The following is a 16,069-nucleotide window of genomic DNA, read 5'->3' as shown; positions in this document are numbered from 1 at the left end:
TTAAAGGAGGAAAAAAGAGAGGTGGCGGAGTCTGTGTGTACATCAGTTACATTTGGTGTCGGGACACCGTTGTAGTATGTAGTACGATCATAAGGTGCTGTCCTTTCTATCAACTGAGAGAAATAACAGCACTTCTGCTTGTTGCTGTTTATATCCCTCCCACTACCAACAACGCTGATAGAATTAATGTACTCTGGGAACTTTATAAAGCTATCATTGACCAAAAGACTGCTCACCCAGACGGATTTTTCATCATCGCTGGGGATTTTAACCACGCTAATCTCAAGACTGCTCTCCCCCAATTCCACCAACACGTGAACTTTCCTACAAGAGAAAGTAACACCCTGGACTTGGATAAAACCTCACACAAAGGTGCATACAAGGCTCCCCCCCCCCCCCCCCCCCATTGGCCCCTCTGACCACATCAGTGTCATGCTCGTACCTGCATACAGACCAAAGGTGGGAGTCACCAAACCAGTTCTGAAGCAGGTAGATTGTTGCCAGAGGGGGCCTATGCTGCACTTCAGGACTGCTTTGACACCACAGACTGGGAGATGTTTAAGCAGGCAGCCACCTACAACAACCACACTGACATTGATTAGTATTCCGACACTGTCACTTCCTACATTAGCAAATGTATTGCTGATGTAACCACCACCAGAACCATCACAACCCGGCCTAACCAGAAGCCACAGCTGACAGGAGAGGTCCACAGGCTACAGAGGGCCAGGAACACCGCCTTCAGAGCTGGGGACGCAGCTGCGTCCCCCATTATAAAAATAACTGGACACTTTGAAGACAGCAGAGACGCACGGAGTCTGTGGCGTGGCATCCAGACCATCACAGACTACAAACCCCCGCCACAGACCTGTGACAGCAACACCTTTTTGTTGAACGACCTCAACAGCTTCTTTGCCAGGTTTGAAGCACACAACAGCATGTCCCCACAGAAGACCACCTTCCCTCCCCACGACCAGGTTCTGTGCCTGACTGCAGCCAGTGTGACGAGAACCCTCTCCAAGATCACTCGCAAGGCTGCAGGTCCAGACAACATTCCTGGTCGTCTGCTGAAGGACTGTGCAGAGGAGCTCAAAGATGTCTCCATGGACATCTTCAACGCTTCTCTGAGTCAGGCAGTTGTTCCGTCATGCTTCAAAGCCACTGAGGCAGTATGGGTTGACAGCAACACATCAAGAACCACCATTCTGAGCACGGGTCCCCCCTACGCTGTGTGCTCAGCCCCCTGCTCTTCACGCTGCTGACCCACGACTGCCCTCCATCCTTCAGCAGCAACCATATAGTGAAGTTTGCGAGTCCCACCGGTGCCTCTACTTCCTCTGCAAACTGAAGAGAGCAAGGGCCCCCCCAACCCATCATGTGCTCCTTTTACCGGGGCACCATCAAGAGCATCCGGAACAGCTGCATCACTGTGTGGTACGGGAGCTGCACCTCCTCCAACCGCAAAACCCTGCGGCGCATAGTGAAGGCAGCTGAACGGATCATTGGTGTCCCACTCCCCTCATTCCAGGACACCCACGAAACCCACCTCACCCGCAAAGCAACCAGCATTGTGGGTGACCCTAGCCACCCCTCTTCAGCCTCCTGCCATCTGGGAGAAGGTACCGAAGCCTCCGGTACCTTCTCCCAGCCTGTTCCATCAGACTGGCAAACAGTTTCATTAACCAGGCTGTTCAGCAAGCTCAACAATTTGTCACTTTCATCAGTGCCCTCAACATTTATTACATTCAATCTGCACTCCATGTCCTTTAAATTGCACGTATTCAATTTCTTTAGGTTTTCTATCCCGTGTGGTTTTGCCTTACTCTTACTTTTGCACTATTTAGAATTTATTAATTGTACATATTACTTATCTCATTTTTGTTTTGTTTTGTACTATTGCACCGTGGGTCCGAGACAAAGGTTTTTTCAATTCCTCTCTATGTCTGGAACAATATTGCAGGAATTGACAGTAAAGTTGACTTGACTTGACTTCTGGACCGGTGTAGGAATTGCGACTGCATACTTATTGAAGTGGTAGGTTATCAATTGTATGTTCTTAGTAGCACAGCCGTCAGGTTCCACTGAGAGGTACACACCAGCTCAAGTGGTCAACTTGTTTTAATGTTGACAAGGTGGGCCATTTTCTCTGCTCTAGCCTTCGGCGGTCGACTCGGTGGAAAGCCTTAGGGTTCAGGTCTTTTCTTCTGCAGGGAACAATCAACAGAGCGTTCCATCTCAACAGCTCTTGTCTCGGTACCGGTGCTGTGTGGGTTTCCCACCCACACAGAGGGGGAAAAAAAGGCGGATTTCGGTTCATCCGGCGAAGTCGTAAATCCTGAGGCCTGGTTCAGTTGCGTGCACTGTCACTTCTTGTGTTTTCTAGAGTGATCGTCGCGGTGGATGAAGTCTAAGTTTAGAAGTGGTTACCTCCTTTGTAGGACAGAGGAACCCACAGAGGATTCTTGTAACTGCAGTGCGATGAGCGGTTGGCATCGCATTCTATTATAGAGTTTGTGACGTCACGGGACCCCTCCGGTGCCGTGCGGGGCTCTTCCAAAGAGGGATGCGAGTTGGGCTGTGTCCAAATCAAATGTTCAAATCTTTGTCTCAAAAGACCATGCGTTCACTCAGGCCTCTGAGATGACATGCAGGCAAGGGTTCTTATATTCCCACTGTGGTCATGCATAACACCTACACCACCAACAGGTCACTTGGGTCTTCCGACCAGGACTTACGTGTTGTCCGTTACACATGATTAAAAGCAAAAGGTGATTGTGCATTTGAAGCCTTGGCTCCGTCACTTTGGAATGCTCTTCCGGCTGACATAAAATTTGCAGGGCTCTGTCCATACAGTCCAAAAAAAGCTCAAAACTCACATATTCAAACTGGCCTTTGTGGCCTTCTAAATCATAGTATTTCTTGTATTCTCGTAAAGCATGTGACCTGCTTTGTGAACGGAATTTATGTATTAGGGGTATAACGATACATGTATTTGTATTGAATCATTAGGTACGGGGCTTTCGGTTCGGCACAAAAATACAGCTTAAATTGTGTGAAATATAATTTTCTCAGAGCCACTGCGCTCAAAAAGGCAGCCCAGACTACTTAACAGACAGCTTGCTGTCAGCTCCTCCCCTCCCAAAGCAAAACATTGCTCTCCAGTAAGGCATGCCAGGAGGCATGCTACGCTAAGTTGGCTCATTGCAATATGGCTAGCAATGCTATTAAAACAACGGTATTTTGCATCTGCTACATCAGATCTTACATCAGTTACTTCAGGCATGTCAACTCATTTACGCCGATACCACCCCAACATGTCAATAGGTGTAACTACACAGAAACATGGAGCAACACACTAAACTATTCCGCGCAGCGTTTAGGCAGAGGTACCCAACTGAAGGCAAAACAACTAACGGAGGTGTACATTTATAGCCGCGAATTCCTGCTTTGTATAATAAAACAAAAGCCCAAACAGAGAGTCAACTGTCCGAAGCACCGGCTGTTGCCCTGACTGCAGACAGATGCATGTCAAGAGCTACACAAAGCTACCCGACAGTAATGGCACATTACCTTACCGCCCAGTGTTACTTGGCTGTGAACGCCTGTCCCTAGTGAGAGGGTATTTTCCACTGCAGGTGACATTGTCACATCAAGCATATCCGTGCTGTGTACAGAAAATGTGGACATTCTCATCTTTCTTCTGAAAAAACTTGAAACTTGCGTAAAAATACTGTGAGTTCCATTAAAAAAATTATGTTTCTTTTGTACTTTTCGTTTGTTTGTATTTGTTCATAACTACTACAATACTACACAATTATTTTTGTTTTGTGTGCTTCTAAGAAGACACCCATGAAGATGGATCAAGCATAGCTCCATCATTGTTTAAAGTAAAAAAAACATCATTTTTTTATTGTTTTAATAATTTAAAAAAAATTTAAAATCAAGGAAATTTCTTTTTTGCTGTATCGAAAACATACCGAACAGTTGGTACAGTTTGAATCATCAAAATCAAGAAACTTAAAACAATGTTGTTGTTTTTCCACAGGTATCGGGTAGCTATCTGAATATTACGTTATTAAGCGTATTTAGTTGTTATAAACACAGAACATATTTGATACCCATAGACTACTGGTTGCTATCAATAGTAGTCTATTGCCAGATAAAATATACAACACAACCTTTTAATAAATTACCTGTGATTCCCATCTGTGATTGTTCGCAGAGAATCATGAAGGCTCTGCTAATGATGACACAATGTGTGGCTGTTGATTATGACATTGTCACGTTGTTTGCTATTTTTTCAGTCGGTTACACAATGAACGACCTGATCTTTGAGTGGCAGGAGAATGGACCAGTTCAAGTGGCCGAAGGCCTCACGCTCCCACAGTTCATTCTCAAAGATGAATCAGACCTCAGATACTGCACCAAGCACTACAACACAGGTAACACACACACACACAGCCATAAACATCACAACACAAGTAACATTTACACAAGGTGAAATGGTTGTCAAATTTCATCAGTCATGTGTTGTGCTTCTGGGAACGAATGAAAAGGAGGGGGTAATGACATCCAAACCCTAAGTCGGCTTTTGTACCCCAACATTTCTAACCACGCCCATTTCTGTGGAATCACAGGGGGCTGTGGCTCAGGAGGTAGAAAGGGTCGTCCACTAACCAGAAGTTCGGTGGTTCGACCCCCGCTTCCTCCAGTCCACAAGGACAAGTGTCCTTGGGCAAGACACTTAACCCTAAATTGCCCCCGATGGCTGTGCTGAGAGTGTATGAATGTGATAGAAAAATCGTGGTGTATAAAGCAGCGCTATATACCTATGTTTGTGAATGGGTGAATGTGACTTCTGCTGTAACGTGCTTAAGGTGATCTCTAAGAATAGAAAAGGCTATGTAAATACAGTAAATTTATCATCACCAATAGGTTTCTGAAGAGATGTTTTATTTATTAAGTGAATACCTGCTTCTATCTTGACAGTTATGAGAACCAGACAAACCAAATTCTTTGTTGCAGGTAAATTTACTTGTATTGAGGTGCGATTCCACCTGGAGCGTCAGATGGGATACTACCTAATCCAGATGTACATCCCTTCTCTGCTCATTGTCATTCTGTCCTGGGTCTCCTTTTGGATTAACATGGATGCTGCCCCGGCCAGAGTGGCACTGGGCATCACCACTGTTCTCACCATGACAACACAGAGCTCAGGCTCCAGGACTTCACTGCCTAAGGTCTGTGGTTTTGCTTTTTATAATTTAGAAGAGACCAATACCTTGATTGGCCTAATTGGCCTATCATAGATATATCGCTAATGTTGCATTGCAATTACATGTTGTCCGACATGCACCTCAGCACTGTCTGCATCACATCTAATGGATGGATCAAATAGAAAGGTGTCAGAACACAGTGCATCATAGCTTCCCTTGTTTGGGGCTGCATAGCCGCACACTGGTCAGAGTTCTCATACTGACCCCTGTTCCCCACCGAAAGCGCCACAGTGGGCACGTGAGCATCAGAGCTGGATCAGGCCACCAATAGAAGAAGATGGTCTGGGCTGATGAATCCCAAATTCTTTGTTGCAGGTAAATTTACTTGTATTGAGGAGCAACTTACAGCACTTAAAGGATCTGCTGCTGATGTCTTGATGCCCGATACCACAGCACACCTTCAGAGATCTCTGAAGGTGTGCTGTGGTATCAAAATCTTATGGCTGATCAGTCTATAGCCTGTGTTCCTAGAATTTAGTAGCATGATCATCAGCGCTGACTTTTGTGTTTTGTACAGTTTTAGTTTTTTGTGACATGCTGATTAAGTTATTCGGTGATGGAATTGTGTTTCATTTCAGTTGACATGGGCTTTAAGCCTAGCTTCTCCAATTACATGCGTATGCTTTATAGCCAGGGTGCAATTTGTGAAAAAAGCAAGGGGGGGGGGGCTCTATCTTGTGTCACGGGAGGCTTCGAACCCCTGACCTCTGCATGGGAGACGTGCGCTCCACCAAGGGAGCTAAATGTTGAGAGCGCTAGAATTAGCCGCTATCACGTCTCTTAACGTGTCTGCGAGTGATGTCTACACACACTGTCCTGCATGCACTCGACTGGCTGGACACCGTTAAACATGCACAACAACAAAAAAAACATTCAAGAATGAAATCCCACTTCAAAATATTCATGCTTGGTGACATTCTGAAAAGCCGTGCATTGATCATGCTTTGTGACATTCTGAAAAGCCGTGCATTGATCAAGGCTAATGGAACCCGGATCATTAAGTAAATCATCTATTGCCTTGCGAACATGAACGCTGACATTGGGTGGTCCATTTCGGATTTTATCGTTCTATCGCACTGTAGACAGATATTATTCACATTACAGCACTTTACTTAGTTTTGAAAATTCTATATTAGGTATTTTTTATGATCTATTGGTGAAGTAGGATTGATCACTTTGAGGGGGGGATGAATTTTGTCCCCCCAAGTAATGAAAATAATTCAGCAGGGGTGAGGATATGAGGACCAGAAGGCGGGAAATCCCTCGCATCCCCCCCGGCAAATCGCACCCTGTGTTTAGCTATGCTCCATGATTAGCATGCCTTCATATAGTTTGTTTTGCTAGATTCACTGTTGCCCCCCGTACCGGTTGCCCCCCCGTACCGGTGGGACTAATGTTTAATACATGAATTTTCTACCAATGACTTTGAAAACATGTTTTATTTTCATCAGATATTCTTAGTTTGCAGTCTTCTCTCTCTCTCTCTTTCTCTCTCTCTCTTTATATGAATATATATACAGTATATACATATTTTTGGATTAGATTTTTACAACACAATTATCAGCCAAAATAGTTTTGTATGATGATAATATCCCAATATCTTTATTAAGTTTGAATATGAAGATTGCATTATCTTTCAGTTTCATCTGTGTGTTTAATCTAATTTTTGGCAAATAAATTGTACTCAAAATACAGCCAAATACTTAATATTACCTTTTAGGTTCGTGCAGATAGATTATGATCTTGTGGATCTAAATTGGTGAGAACGTTCGTGTGAGTGTGTGTGTGTGTGTGTGTGTGTGTGTGTGGCAAGCAGAGTGTATTTGTCCTATCCCAAGACCTGAAATTACTTTTTTCTATTTCCATTTTGATTGGAGGATGTGTTACATGGGCAAGTAGAAATCATGTGAGTGTAGAGTGTGTGTGAGAAAGAGCCACTCCGTCTCGTTCTGGTATCTTGTATGCATGAGTAAAAATCAGACATGGAGGACTTCATTACATAACCCTTATTAGCACATCCATCTCCTCACACATACTGTAAACATACACCTCAACATCATGACTAAAGCTCTGTCTGTGTGTGTCTGTGTCTTCAGACGAAAGGAGGTTTCTCATGTTTCCAGTGCTTAACAGAGCTTTGCACTCCAGTATGTTGCACATGTCTGAATAAGTCATAATTTCATAAAGGAATGAGGTAACATTATTTAGACAACACAGACGTAAGTGGCACAGCTGTGTGTGTGTGTGTGTGTGTGTGTGTGTGTGTGTGTGTGTGTGTGTGTGTGTGTGTTTAGGGCAGCAGTTGCAACCTTTAAATGAAAAGCATCAGTGGGGCGATGTATACCCTGTGCATGCTGTATAAGTTGAAGTTGAAAATCTGTCACGTGTTATTTTGTTCACACACACACACACACACACACACACACAGACTGTGAAACCAAGTTAACAAATCTTTGCAATCTGTCCTAAACCTAAAGATTTTAGGTCTTGGTTGGAGCCGTTGCATTTAGAGCATGTCCAGATCCAATAATAATGCTCGTTTACTGGCGGTAAAAGGTTGTTGTACTGTGGCCTTTTCAGGGAAGCAGGTTTAAAAACCTTTCAACTTAAACCTGAACTCTGACTTGATCTATTTTCAGATGGGAAACTCAGAATTTTTTCGGTTCCAAAAAAGCAGATCTGAGTTAGTTAGATCTACTCTGATTATTTTCACATGGAATTACGCGTGTCCGCCAAATATAGAAAGCCATCATCAATGGATCTCCGATTCCACAAGTCACCATGGCAACCAAGGCGAAAACAAGGTCCTCCTACGTCACGCCGTTAGAGTTGGAGATACAACTTCATGCTTATGGAGAAAATTAGATCATTTTGAGAAAGAGGAGTATCACAGCTGCAGATGATGAGGAGAGACAGGTGGTGTTGGAGACAATTACTGCCCGAGTCGATCTGATATTTTCTCCACAAGTGTCTGAGATGCTAGCAAAATGGTTAGTGATGCTGTCCGCTGCTCAGGAGGCTGTGGTCTGAAAAACGTGCAATGTTATTAAATTATTTTTAATTTAGTTTCAATCCGACTGGCACAAAAATGGTGGCTTTAGCTGAAAATTAATTATAAGAATATAGTGCAGATAGGTAAGGCATATGGCTTTAATCACATTCCACATGTTAAACAAAGAAAACATCAGTTGCTATTTCAACTTGTTAAAAAAAAGGGCAATGCAAATACAAATACTTTGATCTGGTCGGAGCCTATCCGCGATATTATAATGCTGGAAATAAGGTCTGAAAATATTGTTCAGATATGTGATAGTTTTTGAGAGAAACGGTAATGTTGTAATAAGTAGTCATCGGGGAATGAAAGCATCAGGTCTGAACAGCCTCTCTGACGTGAGGCGACTGAATTAATTCTGCTTCCATATCGATATCGATCTGGTTGATGAGGAAAGGACACGTCATTTTTTCACAGCTAGATCAGGTTCAGGAAAATTAAGGAGTTAAGGAGAAACTGTGAGGTTTTTTTTTTCAAGAAAACCTGCCAGCGTTCAGGTTAGGTTCACAGCGTCAGTTACCGTGGTAACTGACCTACAGTTTAAGTTCACTCGCTTTCTGGAACGAAAAACCCAGTTTCCCTCTTTTCAGGGTCAAAATATTCGGAGTCTTTGCAAAACCTGCTCCCTGGAACAGGCCCCCGGGCACATGGTTCATTAGGGTTGTATCATACTAAGTCAATAATTTTTTATAACCAGTCATTGCTATTATTATGGCAGATTGGACAAATAGTAGGAGAGACCACCTCTCTGCAAAGGGAACGGATCTATGTAAACAGACTACAGTATCTGTCTGTATGGCTGCACTAGAGTGCCAGAGTGGATGCACTAGATGTACTTATGTGCCCTTAAGATACATAAAACATAAAAATACTGTGCCACAGACTTCAATTCAGGTTTCTTTGTTAGTCAATCACACAACTGCTTCCCCCTGCCTCAAGATAGAAATGGACCAAAAATGGTCCTAACGACAAATCATTTTAGGATCAACGCATCTATAGGCGCTCAGATGGGTATAAGTACATTTGTAAGCATGGTCGCTGGCTGGGAAAATGACAACTGCATCAGTGGAAAACGAACAAAGACATGGGTTGTGCTTGGCGCTGCTTTGTGAGCCGGGTGTAAGATCGGGAACGTTGGGCATTTTTTACATTAAACAAATTAAAGTTTGCCTCCTAGTGGCACTAGGGGAAAAGTCAGGGGATCACCAAAGTCCCAAGTATTTAGCTACCAATGAGCCTGAACCTGTGCCAAATTGTATGTAGGGTGACAGATGTCCTGAAAAATTCTGGACAGTCCTGAATTTCAGGCAGTCTCTATAGCTCAGTAGGTAACAAGGCTGACCATAGAGCCCATGACATGAATGTCCACTCCCAGTCGTCCATTAGAGTTATCTTTTCCAGTTAAGTTTTTTTAGTGGAGATGAACATGATGAAAGTTGAAGTCGCAAGGACACAGTGCAGGCAGTCACGTGAGGGAGTGATCTGACATTGCGTCGCACAGACAGATATAGGCGAATGAAATGAAAGAAAGGATGACCGAATAAAAAAATATTTTTTTTACGGATGTTATTGATAATGATTAAGTCGATGTTTCCTTTTATCGCTTTATGAATGAAAATATATTTTCAGCAGAGTATTTTATGTTGGATGTTAACATCCAACAATAACTGAAACTTAAGTGAATGAAAACAAAGAAGAAGAAAAAATCCACCAAATCCACCAAACAGTTGTTTAGATTTTCTCTGTTTTCTGGGCCAAAGTGTTTGACCTACCATCCAAAATCTTGCATTTATGGAATGAGTTAGAGTTGTCTTGTGAATGCATCCCAGTAAATGCTGAATGTGCATCACAATCAACCGAACACAGTCAAGTTTGGTAGCATACTATGAATGTATGGAGTTTGTACGCATCACTACCATTTTTGAACATGGGAGGAAAGACAGAGTTGTATATTTGCAAAGATTTTGGTTGCACTTTGGATCTCTTGGCCTGATGGAATTGTTGTCTACAGTATGACCATGTTGCAAAATTGTTGTACTTGCTGATGGCTGAATACTGTTCTGCTCTGCCACCAGCATTACATCATGTTACAGTATATTGTATGCAAATACATATCTTATTGTAATTTTCAGACTTGCATTTACCTCTAAAATACTTGCTGTAATCTTGTGAATGAAATGCTGTAATTCAATTCAATTTAATTTGTATAGCGCCAAATCACAACATACATTATGTCAATGCACTTTACATAGTGAGGTTGAGACCTCACAATATTATAGGAAAACCCAACTGTTCCCACAATGAGCAGCACTTGGCGACTGTAGAGGTGAAAAACAGGGATAAATCTCTAGCAGAACCAGACTCAGTTACAACAGTAAACATGTACATGTATACCTGTTTTCCTCTTCCACAAGTATGCAGCTGTTGTTCAGGGTTTTCCTCCATGTTAAAAAGGGTAGTGCTGTGGGCAACCTCCATATATATAGAAATTGTGATATATTTTTAGTGATTGAAATGAGCTCAAGTTGATACTTAAAGCTTGTTAATGTTGTCCCTATTTGTAAATATACAGTACCATAAGGTAACAAAATGCATTTGGGATCAGATTTGATGTTGAGAAAATAAGATGTTAAAAAATGTAACCAGCAGATTCAATATTGTTCTGGTAGCAGATTAAGTACCTTTCCACCTGCTGTTGAAGTGTTGTTTTAGGAGGTGGAAGTCAATTAAATTTAACTAAGCAGTCTCTGTCCTTTGTTGACGGGTCCTGAAAAACAGGAGGGATAATATCTGCCAGTAATTATGTGTATTATGCTCCTCATTGTTTCTGAACATTTTGTGTTGGGCCATCAATATCACTAAGAATGTTTTCACATTGGATTTGATCACGGCAATACTGCCGATTTTTTTCATCATCAGGTCTATTTAGCTATTTTTAGAATGTAGAGAGGGGTGAGAGCCTGTCTTCTGTGTGACACGTTGAAAAAAGAGCTCTGTATACAACTAATTCCCTTAAATAAATAAAAATAATGTAGTGTGGATAAAATACATTCACATCAATTGATATCCACAGCAATAGACCCATGTTTAAATGACCAAATGATAAATAATCCTTCCCATGGTAACTCCTATTTCTTACTGAAATCAATAATTTGGAAAATATCATATCACAGTGTGATCAATGCCAAGAGTTTGATACAGGAATGTGAAGAGCGGTTTGAAATGTTGTTAACATTTAAGATGAGTGTTCATAGTCAAATATAAAAATCCCAAAGTTAAATCCCATATGTGCTTGGATGTGTCAACCCCTATAATTAGACAGGGTTGTGTTTTAAATCAATTTCAACCAGTTTCTTTGTCTGGGCTGACAGTCCTCCATATGAAACCCACAAACTCACACCATGATTTTGTGCTCTCTCTCATCATAAAGGATACCTTTGAAATAATTGGCCCAAGCCTTTAAACAGGGGGTGGCCATCATCTTGCCTCCCAGTTACCTCCCACAGCTGTGTCCCAGAGGTGTCAGGAGCTGTGAAAAGACACAGGGCCGGTCATTTATTCATGTGTGATTTCACCCAGCTGCCCCCTATGGGCAGCAGCTTCTTCTGGGTTTCTCATGATCCCGGCAGTTTTCTGTGCAGCCTCTCCCAGTCCCGGCTGCAGCCAATGACTGCTGATGTTTTTTCTGAGTGTAGGCTTCCATGGTAAAAATACAGTATGGCCACAGATGATAGTTGCAGAGTTGTGGCTTTGAAGCATGTTTTGTTAAGAAACAACAGGGACGGATTAAACCTGAATGAACCTAACTCGCCTGCAGAGGTCAACATGTCTGAAAATGCTTGTTTTGCATAAAAACATTCACAATTCAGATCAGTCATTCAAATAAAACTTACAAAATTTGATGGTTTAGAAGCATTAAGATCATTCGCCTTAAGCCCCAAACCAGCCACATTAGTCACCAGTGCATTGTGAGATCATTCAAAGCTCAGTTCGTGAGCGTTTGCGTCCTCACCACAGCTCAGAAAAGCTCAGGGAATCAGCATCACTGGATATACACTTTGGATCATTGGAAGTACTAAATATAAGGTTTCACTGAAAATAAGTGACTGTTGCTGAAATATTAATAAACATAATTATGTATGTATATATAATTGTATGTATGTATATAAAATTTCAGGGTTCAAGTCATTATTAAATTTTGCTTGTCCTTTGGCACTGTCCACATGTTTTATACTCAAAAATAAATAATAGCCTTGATGTTAAATGTTTAATGTTTTAAAAACAATCTCTAAATTACCTTTTGCTGAAAAAAATTCATGGAGAAAGTTTTTATCTCCCAACTATGTAACCATTTCTGAGCACCACTGTGATCCTTGATCCATTTCAGTCAGGGCTCAAAGCCCTCCACAGCCCTTGAGCAGCTCTGTTCGAGGTGACATAATCTGTTCCTCTCTGTTGATTCTGAGGCTAAGCCTGGTTTTTCTTGGTGCTGTTTTTGATACTGTGGATCACGACAGTCTTGTCTTGAACAGTGGGTTGGTATTAAGGGCACAGAATTAAACTGGTCCGATTCCTATATCTTGCAGTTTCCTAACCCTAACGCTTTCCCTCAGTAAACAGAGACAAAACTGAACTTAGCTTTTGTCCCACTAAGCGCCTCTGCACAAAATGTCTGTAGTTGTTGTCCAAAACTGTCATACATTTAAAATTATTCCAACCTCATGTAGGGCCAATCAATGGGCTGTGTGTGTGTGTGTGTGTGTGTGTGTGTGTGTGTGTGTGTGTGTGTGTGTGTTTGTGTGTGTGTGTGTGTGTGTGTGTGTTGCCTCCTTTATGTGTGATCAACACTACTGACTTAGTATTGTCTTTTTATACTTTCAACAAGTGACAGGATCATAAAATCATCCTCTCAGCTCGACAACTCCATTTTGTCTTGTATTGTGAACTTTTGCAACAAAAATATATTGAAATTAGTTTGTGTTTGTGTGTGTAATTATTTTATTATTGGATGGAAGGATGATTGATAAAATATTTTCGGACAGACAACAACAAAATACAGACATTGTGTGCAAAGGTCGCCTTAGCAGCAACCAAGCCATGTCACCTCATATATGAAGGCACATGAAAAAACGGCGGATGTTTTTTTGGGATTCTCAGTTAAGACTAAAAACTCAAACCAACTCTGTTAAGTTCTGTCTGATTAGTTATCATCTGAAATTCACATTTATCTCATCACATCTGCACATCTGTCATCACATCTGCAATTGTCTTTAGTTTGTTCTTCTCCATTCTTCATCACCTGCAGATTGTCCAAAATGCAGCTGCAAGGATGTTGTCTGGGACTTGCTTCTCTTGACTCCCTGTTCTAATTCAATTTAGCTGCTTTTAACTCTTCACAGGCTCGCAGCTGTTAGGAACCTTACACCTGACAACAAATATCTTTCTTTTATGCCCCTAAACTAAAACTGAAAGGTGACAGTGGCTTTGCAGTTGCTGCTGCATGGTTGTGGAACCAGTTGCTGATAGATCTCGGATGTGCTCCCTCCAGCTCTGTTTATGAATCTTGGCAGAAGACCTTTTGGCTACTTACCTTTCAATGTACTGTCACATCTATGATTCTGAATCTGTCCCTTGTGTTTTTCTTTTTACTTTTGTCCCTTTTGTACAACACTCTGGTCAACTTCAAATGTGTTTAAATATGAAATAAACTAGTCTTACTTACTTAGCAGGCAGTACTTTTTTTTGTTCAATATAAAGCTTAAAGTTCACCAGTGGTTAGCAGTACCTATATAATCCTCTCATTTGGAACGCATCTACACCAAGTTTACAAAAGGCCAGTGAAAGGAAGGAGGTTCACAAATTCATTTTATTTAATGAAGTTTCTTTGTCTTTGCAGGTCTCTTATGTGAAGGCTATAGACATTTGGATGGCGGTATGTCTGCTCTTCGTCTTCTCTGCACTGTTGGAGTACGCTGCCGTTAACTTCGTGTCAAGGCAACATAAAGAGTTGCTGCGATTTCGACGACATCATAAAAGCAAGAGCAAGGTACAGAAAATACAACACTGCAGCATCCAGTGGCAGAAAGCAGCTACACCTCTGCAGATATGCACATACAGACTTTTATGAAGAAGAGTATTCTGGTTTTATCAACTGTGGTTTGAGGGTGCTTCCTGGTGGTGAAATGCTGCTGTTGCAGTCCAGTGCTCCTCAGAGGAAGAGCATTAGATGTTCAGGACAAGGGGCGAGTGAAGAGATTAAAATCAAGATATAAACAACAGTAATGCTGAAAATAACACCCTCCCTAGTGTGTTACAGTAGATATACAAAGTCAGTGCATCTATGTGTGCATGTTTTAGTCTCCTGAAACACCACATCTCACCCACTGTATATGTGCATGATACAGCATGGCTGCAACTGCATCCCACTGCTTGGTCGTATGATTTCTCACAGTAGTGTTGTTTCTGTGACAGAAGGCCATCCAAGCAGAAGATTAGTATATTGTCAATGCATGATTAAGTTCTCTTTGCAATGGGAAAGGATCAACTCAGCATTCAGTCATCTCACTCAACTACGCTACTTTGGCTAATTTTCCATGCTTCAAGTTCTAGAGTATCTTTTTCTGACTAGTGCTCCAGTTAAAACTCAGCTTTGTTGCAGAATTCAACGCACTCACATTTCAGACACAAAACTGGACACTGTTAAAAAAATAAAAGAAACCTTTTTTTCTGTCACTATGCAGCGTAATGCCTCCAACCACTGTATCTCCACAATTGAAATAGTTGTCAAACAAATAAAAGAGTGAAATATATGTGAAAAATAACACATATGCAGATACATATAAAAACGAATATTAATTGAAGACTGATTTTTCCATGTTCCTCCAGGTGGACAAAGACTTGTACTCAACTGACTAAAGTTGAAAAGATGGGGCAGCATATAACTGGCTTTATTTATTTAAATAATAATCATAAAATGGGTTGAAACAATGTATAGTATCTTATACAGAACGTGACCCTATGTGACATCCTTCCTTTCTGGTCAGGAATCAGGTGGGATACAGGGGTTTGTGCTTTGTTTGTGAATATATCTGCATATTTTTGACAGAAAACTGTTATATGTTGTTGCCAACTGGTCATCTGTAGTAGTGGAAAGGAGAGAGTTACAGTTTTTTGTTGAGTGCATAGCAAGGATATATATATGAGAATGTATAGTGGGTATACAAATGCAACATAAAGATAGTTGTTAAATATACTAAACTAATACAGAAACCATTCTCATTTTAAGATCTGTGGGACAAACAACAACAAAATTTTTTAAATAATGAAAATACAAAAAACAGAAACCAAAAGAAGAAAAAAACGTAACATAAGATATATTTATACACACACAAACATACACGTACATAACAAACAAACGTATCGAACCAAATATTTAATAAAAGGTTGCAAGATAGCAGCAAATAAGTTCACCTGGTAAATTCTAATATATCTAAGCCTCTCCACCTCAAAAGTATTGACAATGTCATCAAGCCACATTTTAACATTAGGAATGTCTTTATCCTTCCACAACATTAACAAGCATTTCTTAGCGGACATAAGACAATAGTTGATAAGTTGTCTGTGAGCCATTGTAAGGTTGTCTAATGTCTCAAAAGGTATTAAAAAGAATCGTTAATAATCAGGATTAATTTCTGAATCAATAATTTCTGAAAATATGTGGAAAATGTTCCACCAGTACATT

General features: G+C 41.2%; 1 protein-coding gene across 2 annotated transcripts in view; it reads left to right on the top strand.

The window, feature by feature from the left end:
- glra3 (glycine receptor, alpha 3) overlaps window positions 1-16,069 on the top strand; it is a 103,946-nt gene that overhangs the window by 75,019 nt on the left and 12,858 nt on the right. For both annotated transcript variants that reach the window (XM_035637910.2, XM_035637908.2), the window contains exons 6-8: window positions 4,305-4,442; window positions 5,026-5,240; window positions 14,225-14,374. In XM_035637910.2, coding sequence (XP_035493803.1) covers window positions 4,305-4,442; window positions 5,026-5,240; window positions 14,225-14,374 — 503 coding nt within the window. The remainder of the gene's footprint in view (window positions 1-4,304; window positions 4,443-5,025; window positions 5,241-14,224; window positions 14,375-16,069) is intronic.

This window comes from Scophthalmus maximus, chromosome 8 (genome assembly GCF_022379125.1).
Source record: "Scophthalmus maximus strain ysfricsl-2021 chromosome 8, ASM2237912v1, whole genome shotgun sequence".
NCBI lineage: Eukaryota > Metazoa > Chordata > Actinopteri > Pleuronectiformes > Scophthalmidae > Scophthalmus > Scophthalmus maximus.
The sequence above is the reverse complement of the archived record's forward strand: the minus strand, read 5'-3'. Positions and strand labels throughout refer to the sequence as shown.